At 45.9% G+C, this 23,273-nt stretch overlaps 3 protein-coding genes across 3 annotated transcripts; all 3 read right to left on the bottom strand.

Moving 5' to 3' along the window:
- Positions 1–1,317: 1,317 nt before the first annotated feature.
- On the bottom strand, positions 1,318–7,706 carry S100A5 (S100 calcium binding protein A5). The gene is made up of 3 exons (XM_043963487.1): positions 7,682–7,706; positions 5,437–5,593; positions 1,318–2,318 (listed from the first exon to the last, which is right to left on the bottom strand). The coding sequence occupies exons 2-3, from the start codon at positions 5,572–5,574 to the stop codon at positions 2,175–2,177; spliced, it is 282 nt and encodes a 93-aa protein (XP_043819422.1). The 5' UTR covers positions 5,575–5,593; positions 7,682–7,706; the 3' UTR covers positions 1,318–2,174.
- A 3,542-nt stretch (positions 7,707–11,248) lies between these two features.
- Positions 11,249–14,921, bottom strand: S100A4 (S100 calcium binding protein A4). Its single transcript, XM_044005519.1, has 3 exons — positions 14,820–14,921; positions 12,248–12,408; positions 11,249–11,554 (listed from the first exon to the last, which is right to left on the bottom strand). The coding sequence occupies exons 2-3, from the start codon at positions 12,386–12,388 to the stop codon at positions 11,390–11,392; spliced, it is 306 nt and encodes a 101-aa protein (XP_043861454.1). The 5' UTR covers positions 12,389–12,408; positions 14,820–14,921; the 3' UTR covers positions 11,249–11,389.
- A 1,865-nt stretch (positions 14,922–16,786) lies between these two features.
- S100A3 (S100 calcium binding protein A3) lies at positions 16,787–22,435 on the bottom strand. Its single transcript, XM_043963963.1, has 3 exons — positions 22,392–22,435; positions 19,098–19,243; positions 16,787–17,440 (listed from the first exon to the last, which is right to left on the bottom strand). Exons 2-3 carry the CDS (start codon positions 19,236–19,238, stop codon positions 17,279–17,281), a joined length of 303 nt encoding a protein of 100 aa, XP_043819898.1. The 5' UTR covers positions 19,239–19,243; positions 22,392–22,435; the 3' UTR covers positions 16,787–17,278.
- Positions 22,436–23,273: the final 838 nt, after the last annotated feature.

Below are 23,273 nucleotides of genomic sequence, written 5' to 3'. Positions count from 1 at the left end.
GGAGTCAGGAGGACCTGAGTTCAAATCTGACCCGAGACACTTGACCCTTACTAGCTGTGTGACCCTGGACAAGTCACTTAACCCTCATTGCCCCACCACCCCCCAAAAAAAAGAAGAAGAAGAGTTCCATCAACAAGTGACTATGGTGCATCTCAGCACAGCAGACAGAACACTAAGCTTGGAGTTAGTAAGGCCTTCATTCAAATTCTGCCTCAGTTACTGTGTGACCCTGGGCAAATCCCTTGACTTCTTTCAGCCTCAATTTCCTTATCTGTACAATCAAGAGTCTAGACTTGATGAGCTCTGAAGTGATTATTGGTGGGCAGCTAGGTAGCACAGTGGATAGAGCTCTGGATCTGGAATCAGGAAGATTTATTTTCATGGCTTCAAATTTGGTCTCAGATACTTCTTAGCTGTGTGACCCTGGGCAAGTCACTTAACTCTGTTTGCCTGTTTCTTCATCTGTAAAATGAGCTGGAGAAGAAAATGGCAAACTATTCCAGTATCTTTGCCAAGAAAACTCCAAATAGGGTCCACAAAGAGTTGGACCCAACTGAAGAACAACAACAAAAGTACTTCCCAACTCTATCATTTATGATCCTGTGTGTCAAACACTAAGTGCTAGGTGTTGGGGCATAAAGACAAAAGAGAAATGGAAAGTCATTGACCTCGGGAAACTTCTGTTCTTATACTATGGAAATATGAGGGATTGTGGTACAGTGGCGCAGCTCTTGAAGGTTGTTCAATAAGAATTAGAAGGATGTTTTGCACGACTGTACATGTATAACTTATATTGAATTGCTTGAGTTCTTACGGGGGAGGTAGTGAGGGAGGAAGAGAATTTGGAACACAAAGTTTTAAGAATCGATGTTAAGGGGCAGCTAGGTGGCGCAGTGGATAGAGCACCAGACCTGAAGTCAGGAGTACCTGAATTCAAATCCAGCCTCAGACACTTGACACTTACTAGCTGTGTGACCCTGGGCAAGTCACTTAACCCCAATTGCCTCACTAAAATTTAAAAAAAAAATCGATGTTAAAATTTGGTTTTACATGTAAGGTGGGAAAATTATAAATAAATAAATAAATTAGAAGGGGTTGCAATCTGCACAGAGGAGAGAAGTACCCACACCTATGAAGGTGAAATTTCTGAACCTTTAAACATTGAAGCAATGTTACTAAGGAAGCCTCCCCCTTCCCTGTCCTCCTCCAGGATCTATGCCCTAAGTGCCAGCTTCCCTCCCTTCTTTCAGTCACAATCAACTCTAAAACACCTTGAAGTGAAAATTCTTTTATTATCTGCAGGAGGAAGAAAGAGAATGAATTGGAAAGGAGGTTTGGAGGATGAGGGTGAAGTAATCTTGGTTCTGGAAGACTGACAATGAAAAACACCTCCCTTCCTTGTACAACAGACTCCTCTGACTACAGGTGTAGAGGGTCAGAAACACAGTAGGCACTTCATAAATGATTATTGATTGATTGATTGATTGATTACTAGAATAAGACATACGTTGTCAGTCCCTGCCAATGCATTGTTTTGCTTCCTTAACTATGTTTCTTTTCTTTTAATAAGGAAGATTACATATAATTGGGGGGAAATAAAATTCTAAATAAATAATTTATACATTTACTAGAGAGGATTATATACGGAAGGAGAGGGAAAGTCATTGGGAAGTGATAGTGGATGGGGAAAAAAGCATCAATAAATATTTTCAAAAAGAATGAGAGCAAGAGAGGTAATATGGTCTAGTGGATAGAGAGGGCTGGCTTTGGAGTTAGGAAAACCTGGGTTCAAATCCTGCCTTTACCATGCTAGCCAACTCTGTGGGCAAGTTATAACCTCTCAGGGCTCTAGATAACTCCTTAAACTCTAAATTACAGGTGAGTTGCTGAACAGCATTTGGTATATACCCATGAGATCACAGGGAAGAAAGAAAGGAGGAAGGGAGGAAGGAAGGGAGAGAGACAGAGAGAGAGAGTAGGCCAAGGAAGATTAAAGTGTACCTATCTCCTAGGAAAAGGGCAAAGGTCTACTAGCTCTGGGTAAAATAGACCTGGAGGGTTTATTAGTCCCATTATTGGGAATTGGGGAAAATGGGATGGGAGCAAAGGCCCTGGCTAAGGGAAGGAGATTGTACTGGGAAGGTTAGCCCCCAGGACAGTGGCCTATCATTCACTTATTTATTTTCTTCCAAGAAGAAGTCATTGTAGGCCATACACAGTGTGGTCAGGAACACAGAATATTCTTTGAAATCAATCTCCTGGTCACTGTTCCGGTCCAGGCTTTTCATCAGTTCATCGATGCCACTCTCCTGCATTTTCTAAGAGGGGAAAGAGAATGATGACAGAGAGTTTAGAGACCCCACATGTATGTTCTTTCTCCCTCTCCCCCTCTCTTTCTCCTTTGCCTCTTCTCTATCTCCCCCCCCTTTCTCTCTCTCTATCTCCCCTAGTACTATCTGCAGGCTCCATGTTTACCCCCTCTCCCAGCAAGCATTCGTTGTTTAGGAAAGGCAAAGCCAACCCAGATTAGAAAAACTAGTCTACCACCCTTAAAAAGCACACACACCCCTAAGCTACATTCCACCACCCAATAAAAAGGCTCTGTTCTATAGGCCTAGCACTAGCAGAGAACTGGTTTCTAGAAGATGCCATTTAATACAGTTCCCTCGTTTAACAGATGAGGAAACTGAGACCCAGAAAATTTAAGAAACTTGCCCAAGTTTACATGGGTTGTAAGTCGCAGAGACAGGTTTTGAATTCAGATCCTATGAGTCTAAGCTTGGAGCTCTTTATGCTACACCAGATGAAGCATTACACCCTGCCTCCATTTCCACTCTTTTTTTTTTCTTTTTCTTTTTCTTTTTTTTTTAGTGAGGCAATTGGAGTTAAGTGACTTGCCCACGGTCACACAGCTAGTAAGTGTCAAATGTCTGAGGCCGGATTTGAACTCAGGTACTCCTGACTCCAGGTCCGGTGCTCTATCCACTGCGCCACCTAGCTGCCCCCATTTCCACTCTTGCAATATACATAACTGAAAGCTTATAATACCCAATGTGGGTGAGTTTGAAGGGTCTGGGAACAGCATAGTAGAGCTGAGGAAGGCTACCCTCTGTCAAGGATGGAGATGACAGGAGCAGCTAGGTGGCACAGTAGATAGAGCACCAGCCCTGAAGTCAGGAGTACCTGAGTTCAAATCTGGCCTCAGACACTTAACACATACTAGCTGGGTGACCCTGGGCAAGTCACTTAACCCCAATTGCCTCACTTTAAAAAAAAAAAAAAGGATGGAGATGACACTCTTAGCTGCCATCTACCTCCCCAGTACCCCTGGAACACAGAAAAGATAAGGCCCCAGCCAGGAACCCATAGGTACTGGGAGAGAAGAAAACACATAAATCTTAGGAGTATAGATGTAGGGCTAGAAAGGATCTCAGAGGCCAACCCCCTCATTTTCTTACATATGGCCCCTTCTGAGAAGGGGGAAAACACCATTGTGGGCCAAGAAGTAAAAGGAGTGATACAAGAGAATCTCAAATTGGAATTTTTAAAGGCAGGGCTTCTTAAACTTTTTCCACTCACTACTCCTTTTTGCCAAAGAAATTTCTACATGACCCTGGGTGTACAGGTATATAAAATAGGTATTCATAACCTTTTACAGTTGCCAAATTTTTCTTGACCCCCACATTCAGTTATGCAACCTCATATGGGGTCAAGACCCACAATTTAAGAAGATAGGTTTAAAGAGATATAGGAAGGAGGCTCAGTGTCTTCCATGCCACATCACTACTGTCAAGCATACGCATACACACGCACACACACACACTCATACTCACAATGAATCAATTTCTTCTAGTGAACTGTTACTTGTTCTGACCTTTTACCAGTTTCTGAGAAAGGAAGGAAGGAAGGAAGGAAGGAAGGAAGAAAGAAAGAAAGAAAGAAAGAAAGAAAGAAAGAAAGAAAGAAAGAAAGAAAGAAAGAAAGAAAGAAAGGAAGAAAGGAAGAAAGGAAGAAAGGAAGAAAGGAAGAAAGGAAGAAAGGAAGAAAGGAAGAAAGGAAGAAAGAAAGGAAGAAAGAAAGGAAGAAAGAAAGAAAGAAAGAAAGAAAGAAAGAAAGAAAGAAAGAAAGAAAGAAAGAAAGAAAGAAAGAAAGAAAGAAAGAAAGAAAGAAAGAAAGAAAGAAGGAAATCAGGGCAGGAAAGATTAGAGTGTACCCCCCAGGGAAACAGCAAAAATCTACTAGCTCTAGGTAAAACAGACCTGAAGATTTGTTAGTCCCATTATTGATACAGTCTAATGACTCCCTACTGAATCTCTTATCAAACTAGACTTGCTTCAAGGTCTCTCCAAATTAACTCCTCCTCCTCTCCCCCCTCCCATCCATAGTATCCCCTTCCCCTTCATCTCCCATGACCCCCCAAACCTGACTGCTCTGTTCTTCCTGACTCTCGCTTCCTTCTCTCTGAGCTCAGATTTTACACAGGCCACTGCCCCAGCACTGTTCAGCTTCTCCTCAATACTACATCACATTCTTCTCTGGGAAGCCTTCTCTAACTCAACTTAAACCCACTCAACCTGTTCCCTTGAATACCTGCCTCTTCACCCTATCACTGGTGTATTTTCCTCTTTTCTTTCTATATTTGTGCCTCCTTCTGAGGCCTAGAGTTGTCTCCTGTGTCCCCTACAAGGCAGAGTTCCCAGAAGGCAACAACAATATTTCCCATTCAGAACAGAAACCTCCTACAGACAAGACTATGTCTCCCTCATTGGCTAGAAAGGTCCCTGAACTCTAGGACAACCCACAACCTTCTCCCACCTTCCAGCTATCAGACTGGGAATCCCTTAAGAACAGAGACTGAGGGGGCAGCTAGGTGGCGCAGTGGATAGAGCACCGGCCCTGGAGTCGGGAGTACCTGAGTTCAAATCCGGCCTTAGACACTTAACACTTACTAGCTGTGTGACCCTGGGCAAGTCACTTAACCCTCATTGCCCTGAGAGAGAGAGAGAGAGAGAGAGAGAGAGAGAGAGAGAGAGAGAGAGAGAGAGAGAGAGAGAGAGCAGTAGAAAGGATGGGGATTTGGGTGGGAAGAAGAAAAGAAAGCAGCCAAAAAGAAAAAGATGGCAGAAAGAGTGTAAATCCTCCCCAAAAAAAGAACAGAGACAGAGTCTCTCCCCATCAAACTGGGCGGGGGGGGGGGGGGCTCACTCTAGGACCAGGTTTGTATCTCCTCTTCCACTTAATGCTTCCCCTCTTGGATTCAGGACAGGGTTCTGTCCATGGGGGATGATCAGTCTTGAATCTGGTTGGAGTAGAGGTTTTCAGACCCCCTGAGTGATGGACAGTAGAATAATAATAGCTTACACTTACAAAGTGCTACCCGTGTCTCCTCACAGGTCCTCCTATATTATTGCTCATTTGAGATAAGAGGACACTCACCTCCCCCAAGCAGAGCTCCTTCTTGATCAGCTCCTTCAATTCTCTCCTGCTCAAGGTCAATTTGCTGCCCTCCTTCCCAGAATATTTGTGGAAAGTGGTGACCATGGTTGTCAGGGCCTTCTCAAGAGGAGTCTCCATCCCAGGAAGACTTTCAGATCTGGAGAACAAAGAGGAAAGAGACAGGAAGAGAGAACACTGTTGTGAGGGATTTAAGCTAGACCCAGGAGGAAACTTCCTCCAGATATATTCACACACACACACACACACACACACACACAAATGGATTTATTTGTTACAGCATAGACTGAAACAAGACAGAAGACAGAACTTCCTATGAAAAACTGGAGTTGATTGACAAAGAATCAGGCATGCTGTCTCCCACCTGATTCAAGGGCAGCAAAAAACCTGGGAATGGTCTCAAGTGAGAAAAGAATGGATGGACAGCTTGACCTCCCAAAGGAGGTATAAATAGGAAAGAAAAAAGAGGAGAATAGGGTATGACCATCCCCTCCCTGTTCCATCCAGTGCAAGGGGTGAGTTACCCAAAGTCACCTCCCATCTCTGCCCAGGTCTCTGATTCTTCAACCAAGAAGTCTGCAGAGTGTATGTGGGGGCACCCAGTAAAAAGAAAGTAAAAAGAAACATGTGCACAAAGGCCACAGAAATGAAGAGAGCACTAGAGAGGAGGTAGGGGAGCAGTGGTCAGACCTTACAGGCTGGTCTCCTGTCTCCAAGTCACAGAAAGCCAGAAAAGAGTGAACTGATAAGAAGAGGGATGGGGGAGAAGGTGAGAGGAATAGGAGGGGAGGAGAGAGACCTTTCCTTCATTCACTTAATCCTTCAATAAATGTAAAAAACCCACTAAGTGCAGAGGCAGTTTATCACAACAAATATGGGGCTAGCCTTAGGGTCAGGAATATCTGCCTCTAACACATATAAGCCCTGTATGAGTCACTTGATTTTGTAATATGCCCTGGGTAAGTCTCTGAGCCTTAGGAGTTCTCAGCCTGGGATCAGTGAATTTATTTTTTTAAATAATTTTTTTACTAGTCTCCTTTGTAATCTTATGTATTTAATTGTATGCACTTAACAACAATATTCTGAGAAAAGGTCCACCAGATCACCAGACTGCTGCCAAAGGGGTCCAGGACCCACACACACAAAAAAAAGGTTGAGAATTCCTGCTCTAAGACTACAATTGATAGAGAAATTGCGAATTTGCTTATTGAAGGGAGTTGTCCTCTGTCCAGATGAAATCATAGGCCCAGACCAAAAATCAAACAGGCCCAAAATATGCCCAGCTCTGTGCTATGGCGATGTTGGGGGAGATACAAGAGGTCTGAAAGATGAGGAGAGATAAGACAGTCTCTTGCCTTTCCCCACACTGCTTCCCCCTCTCTTGGGTCCCAAACAGATAACTAGACTCTGCAGTATTATATGGTAAGCATATCAGAGAGTTGCAAAACAAAGTGCCAGGTGAGGTCTCCAGGGGCAGGTCATTTCCAAGAGGGGGGAACAGCCTCTCCAGGAGAAGCTTGGAGGTGGAAAGCCCTGATTCCGTCACCTGGGGCCAGGGGAGAAAAGAAGCAAGGCCCAGGGGGAGGAGAAAGCGAGGGAATGTCTAGTTGCCATGGCTCAGGTTTGAAAATCACTTCCCCTCTGGGGAGGTTAGGGTGGTAACCATACAGGAACTGGGGTGATTTCCCCAAAGAAGCTGAGTCAAATGAGCTAGGAGAGCTGTCTGGGGTTACAGGAGGGAGAGTTCCCCCGCCCCATCCTGCCACTCCCCAGAAGATCTCTCCTGTTTCCAACTTAAGCCTCCCTGGCTCCCCCCTCTTTTGTTTCTTCACCACCATCATTTCCAACCTCCCCTTTTCTCCTAAACCTCATTTGGCCCAGATCTGTTGCTAATTAGCTGTGTGACCTTGGGCACTGAAGTCACTTCACTTATCTGGGCCTCTGTGTCTTTGTAAAATTTAGGGGCAGGGGGGTTGACAATGGACCGTCTCCATTTTGCAGATGGGGCTCAGAAAAGTAGAAACTGCTTGCCCAGGGTCACACACCTACTAATCATCAGAGTCTCAAAGGATCCCATGTCTCTTGACCCTAGAATCCAAGCACTTTTCACTACAAAGCCAGGTTTGCTGCCCCTAGCTTTCCATCCCCTGAATGCTAGCCCCTCTATCCTTCCCTACCCTCCATAGAGTCACCCAAGCCAAGCTGGGGATACCAAATGAAGACTCACCCAATTAAGCCAAATCGACCAGTGAATCGAGAAGATGGAAAGAAATGGAATCCCTGCTTAGTCTCTAGCTTTATTACCTCTCTCTAGACTCCAGGGAGCAGGGGGTGGGAAAGGGCCAATGAGACGGGGAAGGAGACATGGAAAGGCTCAGGCCTAGGCCTCCTGGGAGGAGGAACCAAGGACCCCGAGGCTTCTTCTTTGTTTACAAGCTGGGTAGAAAGAGGAGGCTAGGCTCCGACTGGCATATGCCCTATTGGGTATTAGGCAGCCCTTTTCTCCTGAGTTCAGTCACTGTGAGTCACAAGAGGAGCATCACGGTGTACTGCAAAAAAGGGCTTCACCTGATGTCAGGTGTAAATCCTGCTTGGGATCCTGACACTGATATTTACTAGCTATGTGACTTTACAATTCTCTGTGTGTGATCCTGAGCTCAGTCGAATTCAACTCTTGGTGACCCCATTTGGGGTTTTCTTGGCAAAGAGACTGGCAAAAATGGTTTTGCCATTGCCTTCTCCAGCTTATTTGACAGATGAGGAAATTGAAACAAACAAGGTTAAGTGACTTCCACAGGGTCACACAGCTAGTAGGTGTCTAGAGCCAGATTTGAACTTGGGAAGATGAGTCTTCCAGACTCCAGGCCCAGTGCTCACTGTGCCCTGAGGCCCACACAGTTGAGGTGACTTGCCCAAGGTCACACAGATAGGAAGCCATAAACCAAGTTTTCTAACTCTGAATCTAGTGCTCTCTAAATCTTAAAGCACAACAGAAATGTATCATTTTCTCCATATCTCCCAATGACACATAGAACTTGGAGTGAGGCAGAGGATGGGGCTGAGTGTCAAAGATGACTAGTATGGGTCAAAGTGATATACTGGAGGCTGATCATAGAGCTGAAGTTTTCCAAAAGATATGGTTTTTTCATTTTTTTATTTGGTTTGGTTTTTTCCTAACCCTAGAGTGACTTCATTGAAAGAAATGCCAAATAGGGGCCTGGGTATCAGAGATGGGAAGAAAGATTATAGAGGTTAGAGGTAAGGGTAGAAGATTGGAGTGGATTGTCATAAATAAAGGCTGGGGGGTGGGGGCAGCTAGGTGGCACAGTGGATAAAGCATTAGCCCTGAATTCAGGAGAACCTGAGTTCAAATCTAACCTTAGACACTTGACATTTACTAGCTGTGTGACCCTGGGCAAGTCACTTAACCTCCAATGCTCTGCAAAAATAAATAAATGAATGAATGAATGAACAAATAAATAAATGAACAAACAAATAAATAAGGGTTGGCGACCAGGATGGGAACCTAAATAACAAGCAGGATTTCAGAATAGTCAGTCCTACTAAAACCAGGCATGGTCTCTAGAACAGGGTACAAAGATCTGGAATGGGAGGGAGGAAATAAGAGTTTAAATGTTGGAGGTCACAGAGATCAGGCATGAGAAGCATCTACCTTGATGAGTCTCCTGCTCCTCTCTCACCAACCCTCTCCCCCCTCCCCTTGGCCCTTCACTCCCAGGGGTCAGTCACCAGGACCAGAGAGGGAGGCCAGGGATTGGTTGCTTGGTGATAGTTTCCGAAGCACAGTTTAGAAACAGAATGATGCAAAAGGGAGGATTGATGAGGCTGGGGAAGGGTTGACCGGGTGCAGCAGCATGGCCGATGGAAGAGTGAAGGAAGAAGGGGTGAAAGAGACCGTGCCCGTAAATAAGATGACAGGATCATAAGCCTTTATTATTAGGTCCTAAACAGTGAAGGAGGGCTCTAGAAAGATACACTAGGATCTCCTGTCCTCCCACACTTAAGGTGGGAAAAAGGGGGGGAAATATACAGGAAAAGGAAGAACTATCTGAGAGGTCATCCAGCAGGTCCCTGCACTTCAGACAGGATAGCCCTTAACCCAGAATCACAAAGTAAGACTAAGGCCTCAGCTCCTTTTAACATCCTCTGGGTCCCCACATGAAGTCCAATGGGCCTCAGTGCTTCCTTATTTCTAACCCTAATGCCTCACACAGAGGTTGGGTTTATAGCCCATAACAATATTGTAATTATTCCTCAGCTCTTTCCCCAGCTCAGCTGACTCCAAACTCAAAAATTCCCTGATTCTTCCCCCTTTCCCCTCTGTGGGCCTCAGTTTCCTCATCTATAAAATGAGGAGGCTGGACCCGGCAATATTTAAGGTCCCTTTGGGCCCTAGTTCCTATGATCCTGTGAGACTAACTCGTTCTGTTGAAAATTCTCCTCTGATCCCTTTTTATCCTCCCCTTCTGACCTCTGTGCTGACCTCCCTCTCAGCTGGCCCACAATTCTAGGGTCAATTCCCAGGACACAAATCTCATCCCAAGACAATTTCCAGGAATGCTGTTCCACATCCCCTTCTGGTATCACTTGGAACAGCCCTGGCTCATGTCCCTCCCTGCTCTTGCTTTAGACAGGAAAGAGTTAAACATTTCTATGATTCAGAGCAAATGTTAGAGGAGAGAAGGAAGGGTGAGGCCAGTGATGTAGGTCAGGAGCTAACTAGAGGAAAGTTTTTTCTTCCATGCCTCTCTTTCTATCCCCAATGAAGGCCCAAGGACATGCTGGGAAATAGCTATCTTCAGCACACTCTTGCCTTTCCCTCCACCCACCAAAATTTAGTCTCCCCTTTCTGACCCCCAACATCCTTCACCCCCAGGGCTCCTCAACAACATGCCACACCTAGAACCAAGAACAGATGTGATGTTCAATACCACCTTGAGTTAGAAAGTTCAGGAATGGGGAGAGAGGGAGATGATGGGAGCACAGGGGACTAAAGAAGGTAAAAGTTGACTCCACATGTCTAATTTATGGTGGTTCTTCAGGACTTTGGTTTTCAATTTTTCCCGTACCACCTCTTTGCTCTCAATGTTTTCCACTTCTGGTTGCTCACTCCCGTGCTGCCCAAAAGTTTTTAGGTGTGTTATGGAAAGAGCACTGAGATAGGAATGAGAAGCTAGTTCTTGTCTGGGGTCCACATCTGCTCAAGTGAGGTGTTTGGACCAAGTGACCTCTGAAGGTCCTTCCCAGCTCTAGCACCCAAATCATTTTGTGCCTCAGTCTTCATCTGTAAAATGAACTAGATGACCTCCAAGAGTCTGCCCAGGTTTAACCCTCTGTGAATCTATCGATGATCCATCTGCTCTTTGGGCACCTATTCCCCTAGACTCCTCCTCCCTGGATTCCTCCTCCCCAAGCCCCACCCCTGACAACTCACATCAGCCTCCACCAAATTTTTTTTTTTTTTTGGTGAGGCAATTGGGATTAAGTGACTTGCCCAGAGTCATTCAGCTAGTAAGTGTTAAGTCTGAGGCCATATTTGAACTCAGGTCCTCCTGAATCCAGGGCTGGTGCTCTATCCACTGCGCCACCAAAATTTTTTAAGCCCTTAAAATCAGCTCCCAGGACACTATGCAGATCTCTCCAATTTCTTTATGGGAGAACCATGCCACTAATCCACCCAGCATGTACCAAAAAGACTCCCCAAACAGAATAGAAGGTTCTTGCAATAAACCTTTATTGGTTCTGCTTAATGACCTGGGTGCTCTCCAGCATCACCCAGGATGGTAATGTGCCCACCTCAGGCTCCATGAGGATATTATGACCCTGTAGCTCCTCCCCAGATTCCCCCTCCCCCCTCCCACAGGAGCTTCCCTCTTTTCCCTCTCCCATCCCCCACCATCACCACTGCTCCCCTTTATTTCTTCCGGGGCAGCTTGTCAGCGTAGCCTTCGAAGAATTCATTGCACATCATGGCAATGCAGGACAGGAAGACCGAGTACTCCTGGAAGTCCACCTCATTGTCCCTGTTGTTGTCCAGGTTGCTCATTAGCTTCTGAAAGGCAGCCTCATCTGTCTTTTTCTGGAAGATGAGGGAGGAAAAAAGAGGTGGTTTAACAACTCCCCAAAGGGAGGCCATCACCTCATCTGAAGAGCAGAGCATCCTAGACTTAAAGCAGGAAGGGTCCTCAAAGGCCTTCCAGTCTAACCCCCTTATTTTACAAATGAAGGAAGAGAAGGGAACAAACATTTATTAAATGCTTACTGTGTGCCAGGAGCTTTACAAATGTTACTTCATTTCATCCTTATAACAACCCAGACAGTAGGTGCCATTATGCGTCTCATTTTACAGTTGAAGAAACTGAGGCTGACAGAAGTTAAGTGACTTGCCCCAGGTCACATAGCTAGGAAAGTGTATGAACATGGATTTGAACTCAGGTCTTCCTGACTCCAGGCTCAGTGCATTTTTAGATGCATAAAATTAAATGCATCATATTACCAAAGAAATCAACTATACTTAAATAATTATCCAATTTAAAAAAAAAAAAGACCAGCTCACCAACCCCAGGATAAGAATCCTTCCTCTCAAAAAAAAAAATTAAATTACATTAAATTTTTTAAAATAAATTTTTAAAAAGAGAATCTTTCCTCTCTAATAAAGGTGCTAAATGAGGATATGCGATCCTCCAGCATCTCGAGTGGCAAGAGAGCTGGAGGTGGCAGCAGCAGCAGCAGCAGCTCTATGAATTCCACCACACACACAGACACTACTCACCCCCAGGAAGCTCGGGAGTTCCCGGCTCACCAGCTCTTTCAACTCGGTTTTGTTGAGCTTGAACTTGTCTCCCTCCTTCCCAGAGTACTTGTGGAATGTAGACACCATCACATCCAGAGCTTTTTCCAGAGGACTTGTCATGATGCTGTCGTGAGGGGTACCTAGGGAGGGATCAAGTGAAGAAGACAGACAGCTGTCGGTTTGGGGTGGAGTGGATGTGGAATGTGTTGAAATACTTCAGGAATCTGTGATGTCATCCATGTGGGACTTCCTCCACTAATGACCTGAAATTGGCATTTTTCTAGCCCAGAATAAATTTCTCAAAACCCAACAGTGGGGCAAGAAGCCAGAAAAGTGCCCTCAAATCAGCACCTTTTTAAGACAAATTCAGGGCTATAGGGAGGGAAAGGAAGTCTAAGAGGAAACCCATAGTAGTTATTTTTCAATTTTAACTAATTATTCTTCTTACGGAGGTTCTAGACTCAGTTGTTTTGTATTCATCCGAAAGACCTGAGGCAACGCCTGGGATGCCCCACCCTAAATATGGCTGCCATATAGATGACCTTCTATTCCTTAGTAGATGGTCTTAGGGAACTTCTATGGCGTCCCCAAAAGGATCGTCAATTGTCAGCCACTCTTCTGGAGGTGAGCCTCTCGGAATTCAACTAGCCTAGGAAACAACATGATGAAGTGGAAAGTGCCCAGGATCTGGAGCCGGAAGATCTGGATTTGAATTCTGGTTTATTACCTTTGTGGCCACAGACCACTTCCTTTCTCTTAGAGCTCATCATTCTAGTTTAGCGGTTCTCTGACTACGGGCTCTGAGTAATTGAAATGATTCGACATATGTAATAGATAAGCAAAGATCTCACATATCTTACTATTTTTCATTTATAGTATACACATTCAAAAGTGTTATTGAGGGGCAGCTAGGTGGCGCAGTGGATAGAGCACCGGCCCTGGATTCAGGAGTACCTGAGTTCAAATCCGACCTCAGACACTTGACACTTGCTAGCTGTGTGACCCTGGGCAAGTCACTTAACCCCAATTGCCTCACTAAAAAAAAAAAGTGTTATTGAATTTTTGTTATTCTCTAAGTCAATTTATACTGATTATTAATTGTTATTATAATGCGGGGAGGGGGACCTAGAAATTTTGATATTAAAAAGGGGTCCACCTACTCAAAGGAGTTGGGAACCATTTAGTCTGACATCCTCACTTTATAGATTTTTTTAAAAAGCATAAGTATCAGTATCCCACCCCACCCTCTGAACCCCTCACCCTAGGACTGTCAGGGTCCCATCTCCTGCCCTCAACACTGAACTATTTCGGACACCTCCCTAGAAAGTGGACTTCTGGGCTCCTCTCTGAAAAAAGTGTGAATGGGGCAGGATACACCCCGCCCCGAGGGCACACATCCCAGCGGCCCCGTTCTAAGTGGAAGCTGACTGACAGCCCTGGCTTTGTTCTAAGACTAAAAACACAGACACAGATAGGACAGAGAAAGTAGTGCTGTTCCAAGCAGGACAAGATAGATACTAAAGAGAAAAGTCCCTCAAAGATGGCCACACAGTTGGCAATTCATACTGTAATCAGCATGCCACCCCCGTGCCTGAGGAAGCACAAAACGACTGAGAATGCCTAGCCCCGCCCTCCCTCAGGCTGCCAACCAAGAGAGCTCCCCTGAACCTGACATGTGGGGAAACTGAGGCAGAGTGGGGCTGGGTATTCTGCCCCACCTCAAGCGCATTGCTTCAGCGCAGGGACTAGAGAATATCTGATAGAGAATATCTGAAACTGTTAAACCAGCCCCTCTGTCCCCACCTCCCTGCACAGAACCATTGGCCTGAAGTTCCCTTTCCAGTTTCTTTCCCTCCCCTGGTCGCCCTCAGAAGTTGTTTCTGCAGTGCCTGCCCCACCCTAGCCTCCTCTTAGTGCCCAGTCCCACAACAACAACTCAGCAATAGCAATTGCTCTAGCTCTGTTTTTCCACCGCTGGCTCACTCACTCACTCACTCATTCCCCAAAGCTCAGCCCTCCCGGCCCATTCTTCTGCTCTGTGCACAAGAGTGGGCGGTTGCTTCTGGAGACCAGCCCTGGGACGACAATGGAAAAAAACCAGGCAGTCAGAGGGGAGGGTTAGCAGGGAAAGAGAGGAGGGTGTGGAGAGTTGTGGACCGAGAGGGTGGGGGGAGAGAAATCAGAAGTGGGGAAGATATGAGCAGAAGACAAGCTCAGATCACTACCGCTATAGCAGCTCCATATGTGCATGTGGACATGCATGAAACACATGACTACACTCCACAGACACAGACACACACCCCTGGTGTAGAAATGTAACATGCAGCATGCACTTAGCATCCAAGCCTTTGGGTCTTGCAATCTCCCCCCACTCCCAGGCACTCCTCCACCCTACCCTGGCATCTCTTTACAAAACCTGAACCTGAACCACCTGCCCAGAGCCCCTTTCTAGACTCCTCACATCTGGATCTACTTCCCATATCTGGCCCTCACCCAGCTAGGCCCTATGAAACTGTCACCCACATCCCTGGCCAAGTTAACCACAACTCACCAAACCAACCAGAGAGGAAATGCAGAGAAGGGAGAGAGAGAGGGACACAGTGAGGAGGGCTGAGGCATGGCCTATTTATACCCCTAGCCAAACCCTGCCTGTGGCAAGGGGCGGAGGGGAGCTGGGACACCCCCTCTCTGATGATGGGTCAGAAGAGACCAATAGCAAGGCCTCTTCCACCTCCTGGCTCACGTTGGCTGGTGGGTGAGCAGAGTTTACACAGGATGAGGTGCTCATGTGAGGATAGTATTCGGTGACTACTCCCCCTCATCAGAGGGAGGGGACCCTGAAAGTAGAGCCAAACAGGACTGGAGCCCCCAATCTGAAAGAGTGGGTAGGGCTCCAACCCCACCTTGTAGGAGGGGTCACAATAGGAGGGGGCTTGTAGAGGGAAAGGGGGAGGGGAGAGCACGAGGATGGAAAATTCCTACTAAGCTCAGAATCTTCTAGAACAGAAGGAAGAGAGACCCAGGGCTCGAGACTGATTTGACATGAGAGAGGGGGCCACTCAGTCCCTCTGCTTCATGGGGAGCAAGGCTGTACTGAGGGTGTGGCTCTCCTAGCCATAGACAGGATATTTGTGTGAAGGATAGTGGATGCCAGGCCAACTCCAGACTTGAAAAATGCCTGGGAAGTAACCCATGGAAAGAAAACTATCTCCAAGTATTCTTATCCCCTGGAGTTTGTGGCTGAGTGCCTGGGATGAGCCCAAGTATGTGGACAGAAGGAAAGGGAACACATGAGTGTGTGGGATGGGGCTGATTGTCAGGGATGGGGTGGGGTGGGGCAAGAGGAATCCATGAGTGTCTGGAATGAGACCAAAGTGGGAAGGAGGGACGCACAAGTGCCCAGAATGAGACCGGCGAAGGTGGAGAGGGATGCATGAGTGCCTAGGATGAAACTAAGTGACAGGGATTGAGGGGGAAAGAACACAGGAGACTGAATATGGGGCAGTGGCAGAATAGAGGGGGACACATAGGGATACTTGAATGTTGAGGGTGGCATCTTTCCGTTACATATCAAGAGATGGGAGTAGGGATAAAGTAGCTGCAAAGGCTCGACAATCAGGTATCAGACTAGGGCACGGGGGCCTCTCCCCAGGATGCTGCCCCCTGACTCTGGGCTGCAGGTGGGAGGAGTACCCCAGGGAGGGAGAAAACAGATATGCCATGAACCTTAATCCTATTAGTGCTGCCTTTTCAGCCCCTGTCAGCTCCCCGCAGCCCCAGGCTAGGAACGGCAACCCCACCCAGGCTCCACCTCGCCGGGTGCTCTGTTGTGGGAGCACTGGAGCCCAGCTGCCCTCCTGTACCCCGGTTTGAGAAGTGCCTCAGCTACCCCCCTCACAGCCTCCCTCTCCAGCGCACCAGCAGGACCCCTCTCTCAAAGACCCCTGGGAAGGGGAAGCCTCCAGTTCAGGAGTTGTTAACCTTTACCTTGGTGCCACGGGCCCCTCCAGCAATCTGGAGAAGCCTTTCCTTCAGAATAATATTTTTTAAATGATTGAAGGAAATGCTAAATTTCAGTGAGAAGCTAGTGAAAATAAAAGATGTTTGTTTTTTTCCCCATCCAAATTCACTGGATCCCGTGAAATGTGACTCCTGCTGTAGATGCTCATAGGGCCCACCCTCCATTCAGCCTCCTATACGCTCCATGGGCTCATTTGCAAATCTAACCACCAGTCCTCTTGCTGCAGCTTCAAGACCACTTCCTCTTCTTCCAGAGGCTCCTTCCCCTCGACCATGGGACTAAATGAGAACATAAAGGCATCTTCCCCCATCTAGTAATATTAACAAGTTCTTCAAGTTCCCTCTCAGCTTTCTCTTCACAGACCTCAAGGGATCCCGATTCCTTAGCAGGAATTTGAGGTAATAGAACAGCTGGGGCTCAATAACAAAAGAACCCCAGTCCCAGCCCTACTCCCCATTCCCTTTAACAATAAACAAAACACCTCGGAGGGAGCTGGAACAACAGCCATATTTATTGAGAGATCTTTCACAATGGTGAGCTTAGGAACAGTGAAAGGGATTTCATCCCTCCCTAGTCCCTTGTTCCTGCTAACCCCACCATCTCTCTATGTCTGCTCTTTACATCTCCAAAGTACGTTCCTAGTGTATTCTCACATTATAATAGAATACCACAGGTCCAAGGTGGGGGAGCCTAGGGGAAGTGACAGAGATGGAAGCTGGAAAGGGAAATTAATTTCCTAAGGGTCAGAGATCAAACTGAAAACTGAGACGGATCAAGGGATGTTTAGATTATGAGACCTCAAAGGCTATGCAATCCAACCCATTCCCAAAGGAGAATCTGGTCTTCCACAGAGCTGACAAGTGACCATCCAGTCTCCACAAGACAACGTGCGGGTAGACAGGGACATGACACCCAACTTGTAGGTCTTTTCCATGCATCAGTTCACTTTTTTGTTCCCCCATCCCTGGTCCATCTCACTTATGGGGTGACTAAGGACAAGGAGGGTTAGGGGGGCAGTCCCGGAAGTACTCATGGCAGTAGAGGCAGAGACAGGCCAGGGCTCGGACGTACTCAGAGAAATCCACCTCACAGTCCTTGTTAGTATCCAGCGCGCTCAAGAAATTGTTGTAGTCACACTCCCGGAGTCGAGTCTGAGGAAATGTGGAGGGGTGGGAAGAGGGTAAGAAGAAAGATTGAGACATGAAGAACCCCCTGGCTTTCTTCTCAGAACAGAAGAAGCATTGGATTAGATCTCAAGAGAGCTGGGTCCCCCAGCTTTTCCCCTGAGCATGACCTTTGGTAAATCATTTTCATCAGCGCTTCTCAGATGGTCTCTCAATGATCTGTTCAGTCTACGTTGTACAGAAAGACTACGGCTCATTGTCAGGAAGTCCTTTCTGTGCTCTAGACAGACCCTAGCTTCTTAAACTGTGGGTCAAGACCCCATATGGGGTCAAGTAACTGAATATAGGGGTCAAGAAAAATTTGGCAACAGTAAAAGGTTATGTATATCTATTCTATATACTTATATACCTGGGGTCAAGTAAAAATTTCTTGGATGAAAAGGGGTCATGAGTGGAAAAAGTTTAAGAAACCCTGCTCTAGTCTAGTGCTGGAACAAGGCATTTGTATGCCCTAGGCAGGATATCCTTCATGCTTCAAAATGGTCCCAGGGAAACATACTATCCACCTCCAAAGAAAGAACTGGTTAATTGAACACAGACTGAAACATGCTATTTTGCAGTCTTTCATTTTTTTTTCTTTATTCAAGTTTTTTTTTGTACAAAATGACTAACATGGTAATGTTTTGCACATGTATAAGTCATATCTGATTGCTTACCACCTGGGGAGGTGGGAGGGGAGGGAGGGAGGGAAAGAGGGATAAAGATTGGAACACAAAACTATAAATAAAAATGTTTTTTTTTTTAAATGGCCCCAGGGGTATGGCTATCCATTGGAGGCTTTAAGGATTATAAGTTCCCACACAGCCACAAAGAACTATATGTTTTTGTTATTAAAAATATAGGCTATGCTGAAAATATATTTTTTAAAATATCCCTTATTATGTTCTATCCTTTATTATCATTAACGAATAATAATCTCAAATCTCTATAGCACTTGAAAGGTTTGAAGTTCTTTCCTTACAAGAATGGTGGCAAATTCTAATAGAAATGGATTGGGCCACATATTGACTTAGAAAACCATACATTAACATTATCTATATTGTATTATATTTTTATTTATTTTGTTAATCATCCACCAATTACATTTCACCCTGGTTCGCCCTACACTTGCTAGTTTTGTGGGATGCTTGCAGCCTTGGCTACAAGTTAGATCTCTCTGCCTTAATACACTCTCCAAGGTAACACACCTATTTCCAAAGGGCATTTCATCACAATGTACTTGCTCTGATAACTACGTATTCTAAGTCATGTTTTGCCTTATGCTAAATCATAATGGAAACTCCTGTTTTGTGGGATCTTTGGCTCAAGCATAATGAATTTTATTCCAGACTTTCTTTTGAATGAATCCCTGTGCTTCAGCAACTTCCACTCTGAGAAAGAGGTTAAGTGACTTGCCCAAGGTCATGAAGTTAAGAGTCAGAGCTGGGATTGGAACTTAGTTCTCTTGACTCCCAATCCTGGGGTCTTTTTATTTGTACCACCATTCAGAGCAAGGCATAGATCCTGCCCCCCACTCCCCACTCCCTTTCCACCCTGCACAAGATTTCCAGCTCTAGGAAAGATAAGTCATGGGATGTAAAAGTTCATCCCTCAACCCCACCACCACCACCCCATTGCCTTTTACCGGGGCTAAAGTGGGCAGCTCCTTCAGCAACAACTCTTTCAGCTCGCATTGGGAGAGTTTGTACTTGTCCCCCTCCCGAGCTGCGTACTCCTGGAAGGTACACACAATAGCAGCCACCGCTTGCTCCAAGGACGTCGGCATGGTCACTTGGGGAAGGAGGACATAATTATTCTACAGCTAGTGTATATGAATGCATATCATGTCATGGTATGCAGCAAACATTTATTAAACACAAAGTATATGCTAAGGCATTGAAGAAGGTCCCTGCCCTCGTGAAGCTTACCATTTAGGAAGGGGATAAAAACATAAATACAAACTATAATATGAAACCATATTTCCTAAATACATTAGAAAGTCAGAAATCATCATTTCCTCTACAACACTATAAACTATATAAAAAAGGGAAGAAATAAGAATAGGCAATGAGGAAATAAAACTATCACTCTTCTCAGACATTAGGATGTTATACTTAGAGAATCCTAGAGAATCAAATAAAAAAACTCCTTGAAACAATTAACTTTCACAAAGTTACAGGATATAAAATAAACCCACACAAATCATCAGCATTTCTATAAATGACCAACAAAACCCAGTAGCAAGGGATAGAAAGAGAAATCCCAATTTAAAATAACTGTAGAGAATAAAAAATATTTGCGAGTCTCCATGCCTAGACAAACCCAGGAACTATATGACCACAATTATATAGCATTTTTCACACAAATAAAATCATATTTAAATAATAGGAAAAATATCAATTGCTCATGGATAGGCCGAGCTAATATAATAAAAATGACAATTCTATCTAAGTTAATTAATTTATTCAGTGCCAAAATCAAACTGCCAAAAAATCATTTTATAGAGTTAGAAAAAATACTAAAATTCATCTGAAAGAACAAAAGGTGAAGAATATCAAGTGAATTAATAAAAAGGAAGAAATGGAGCCTTAATAATCTCTCCCTCCCCCCAGAGAGGTCATGGAAATGGCTATGATAGAATCAAAGTCAAAGGGAGTCCCCTTGAATTTCTCCTTTCCACATACCTCTTCAGCTTCTCCCCTCTCCCTTAGGGTCTCTCATCCTCCCAATGAATCCCTAATGTCTGCTTTCACTTTGGTTTGAAGTTCTATTCACATCCTCTCCTTTCCTTAGCATGTCAAAATAAGGCTAATATGCTTCCTATCTCAGGCTTACCAACTTTGCAAATAGCACTAAGTATGGAGTTAAGAGTTAATGTTATAGTACCAGTCCTGGATTCAAGAGTACCTGAGTTCAAATCCGGCCTCAGACACTTGACACTTACTAGCTGTGTGACCCTGGGCAAGTCACTTAACCCCCATTGCCCCACAAAAAAGCAAAAAACAACAAAAAAAGAGTTAATGTTATGGGCAGCTAGGTGGCGCAGTGGATAGAGCACTGGCCCTGGAGTCAGGAGTACCTGAGTTCAAATCCGGCCTCAGACACTTAACACTTACTAGCTGTGTGACCCTGGGCAAGTCACTTAACCCCCATTGCCTCACACACACACACAAAAAAGTTAATGTTAGAACAGAGGTGCCAGAAACACAGCCCAAAATCACACAGCTAGTAAGTGTTAAGTATCGGAGGCCAGATTTGAACTCAGGAGGATGAGTCTTTCTGACTCCAGGTCCTACCTCCTCCAAATCTGGCAGTTTTTGCCTTGAGAAGACCCCATCCCTATAAGACCTCTACAGTACCCACCTCCCCAGGGACTCCCTGAAAAGAAAAGGGATGATCAAAGTGGGCTCTGGAGGTGTTGAATTCCATTAGTGTTTCACCCTCAGGTCCTCCTTGGAATGATAGCCAAGGAATGAGCAGGAATTAGGTATGCTGAGACCCACCAAAGTCTGTCCTTCTTCCTCATTGTCCTCTTCCCAGCCTTGTGAAAGGCAGGATGGTGCAGTGAAAAGATCCTCACACAGAGCAGCTAGAGAGGAGGTTCTAGTCCTCCTCCCACTGATCCCTCAGGCAAGTCACAACCTCCCGGGCCTCAGTTACCTCATCTATGAAATATGAATTAGACCTTCCCTGCCTGAGTACAGGGTACTAGAGCAGACCTCCCAAGGTCCCTTCTAGTGCCAAGATATCCCTTCAGAACCCATAATGCCATGTTGGGGAACTTTCTCTCTGACTTGGGCAGCTTTGAGGGGATCCTGGGACACGGGGTCCTGCATGGGGCCACCCTTCCCAGACCATATTAAGGGATAGCTCCCCACCTGGGAAATCCTTTGGGAGGTAAGCATTTCACCAATCCCAGGCCAGGAAACCCCAAAGCTAGCCAGGAAAGTAGGAGTCATTTCCATTCATGGGAGGTGACTCATACCCTGCTCCCTAAGGGAGAGAAAGAGAGTTCTCTGACAAACAGCCTAGCACCACAAGCCTTCTCAGCGTCTCCTCATCTGGCCCATTTGCTGCAGGCTTCTGCAGAGTTCTGCAGAAGTTTCTGCAGGATCACTAGGGAGGCTGAAGCCACGGGCTGGATGGGAATGGGGGCTTTCTATAAGCTCTTACTGTTGCCAGCAGATGAGGGATGTCCTAAAAGCTAGGGGAAAGCCAGAGTTAGTTAGAGGGGGACTGGATTGCTTGGGCCGACTGTATCGCCTCAGCCAACTTCTCCAAGCTCCAGCCAGGGCTTCACAGATCCGTCCCAGCTCATTCCTGAGCTCTCCCTAACTGAACAGGGAAAGAGAGGGGAGGGAGATATCTGAAAGCAACTGCTGTCTCTGGGCACTGGCCACCAAACCCTCGTCCTTTTCACAACTATCCTCACTCTACCCTGAGATCTTGAGTAGGATCAATAAGCATTAATTATTTGGTATGTACCAGGCAGCCTGAGTGGGTATAGTTGGTCTTCAAGCCAATAGCTATCTCAGACACATCCTGGCTGAGTGACCCTGGGTAAGTCACTTAACATCTCAGTGTCCAAGACTAAAAAGTGCATTCCCTATGTCGATGAAATCAAAGATCCAGCCCTTGTCCCCATCCTTATCCCTTTTCCTAAGTGCCTGGTGCTATGCCATGCTCAAAGAATACAAAGATCTCCTGACCTCAAAGAATTTATTTTCTATCAGGGAAGCCTGGATAGTTGTTCTCTGTGACCATCCTCTCCATATCCCCAAACCCTTCTCCAAGTTTGTCCCAACTAGGGCAATCAATTGCTCTGCCTCCTCGCCCCGCGCCCCATGGAATCCTTGTCCACAACTAAGGGTCCGGTGGTAGTATAGAGAAAGTGTCCTCCACAAACCACCTCGCCTCACTCCCAACCCCGAACACTTACCACTAGGCTAGCTTCTCAGCAGTGGTAGTCGATGGACGGCGGGGTATCCCTATTTGTAGGCTCCTGCCTGGGAAAGGAGGCAATTATAAGTGGCCAGACCAGCAAGGATAATGTTTAGGGACTCCCCCCAGGGGCACCTTTTATTAGAGACTCACACCTCTTCCCTGGCTGCCCTCACACATCAAAGAGCTCTTTCTGCTGACCTCAGCACCATCCATTCATGGGGCATCACTAAGTATCCACTTCTCCCCCCAGCGCCTACTTTACTCAGTTCCCATGGAGTCATCAGGTTTAGCCACCTTCTTCAGCAGATGGACAGGGGCATCTCTCCACTGGAGAGGTCCCTCTCATGCATCTATGTCCTCACCCCCCGCCCCAGGGAGGGCTAGCCCATAGAACCCAAGATAGGTCACAGTTGAAGCTCAGCTCCAGAGAAATCCGTGGGACCAACAGTCCCCTGCCAACTCCATCCCCATGATCAACAAATCTCATGCACAGACATGCATCCCATTCGAAAGTACACTCCTTGAGCACGGGACCAGGGCAAGGATGGTGCCTTTCGATATCTTTTGTTTAGCTTAGCACAGTGCCTGACACTAGTGAGTGCTTAATAAATGCTCATTGACTGAATGAAGAATGGGCCAGGTATAGCAGCGCACCCTGGGAGAACATTCCTATGACCTCATGCCACTCTCACTCCCCTACCTCAAGAGCCAGAGGGAATTTTTCCAATTTTACAAAAGAAACCATGGTCCAAAGAGGGCCAAAACATCGATTGCCCAAGATACTCCAGTAAAGTGTAGGAGGACAGAGAGGGTTGCGGGGAAAAGTTCCACAGCTCTAATCCCAGAGGAGCCAGACAAACTAATGATACCTTGAGCT

Source organism: Dromiciops gliroides, chromosome 4 (assembly GCF_019393635.1).
Source record: "Dromiciops gliroides isolate mDroGli1 chromosome 4, mDroGli1.pri, whole genome shotgun sequence".
In the NCBI taxonomy this organism is placed as follows: domain Eukaryota; kingdom Metazoa; phylum Chordata; class Mammalia; order Microbiotheria; family Microbiotheriidae; genus Dromiciops; species Dromiciops gliroides.
The sequence above is the reverse complement of the archived record's forward strand: the minus strand, read 5'-3'. Positions and strand labels throughout refer to the sequence as shown.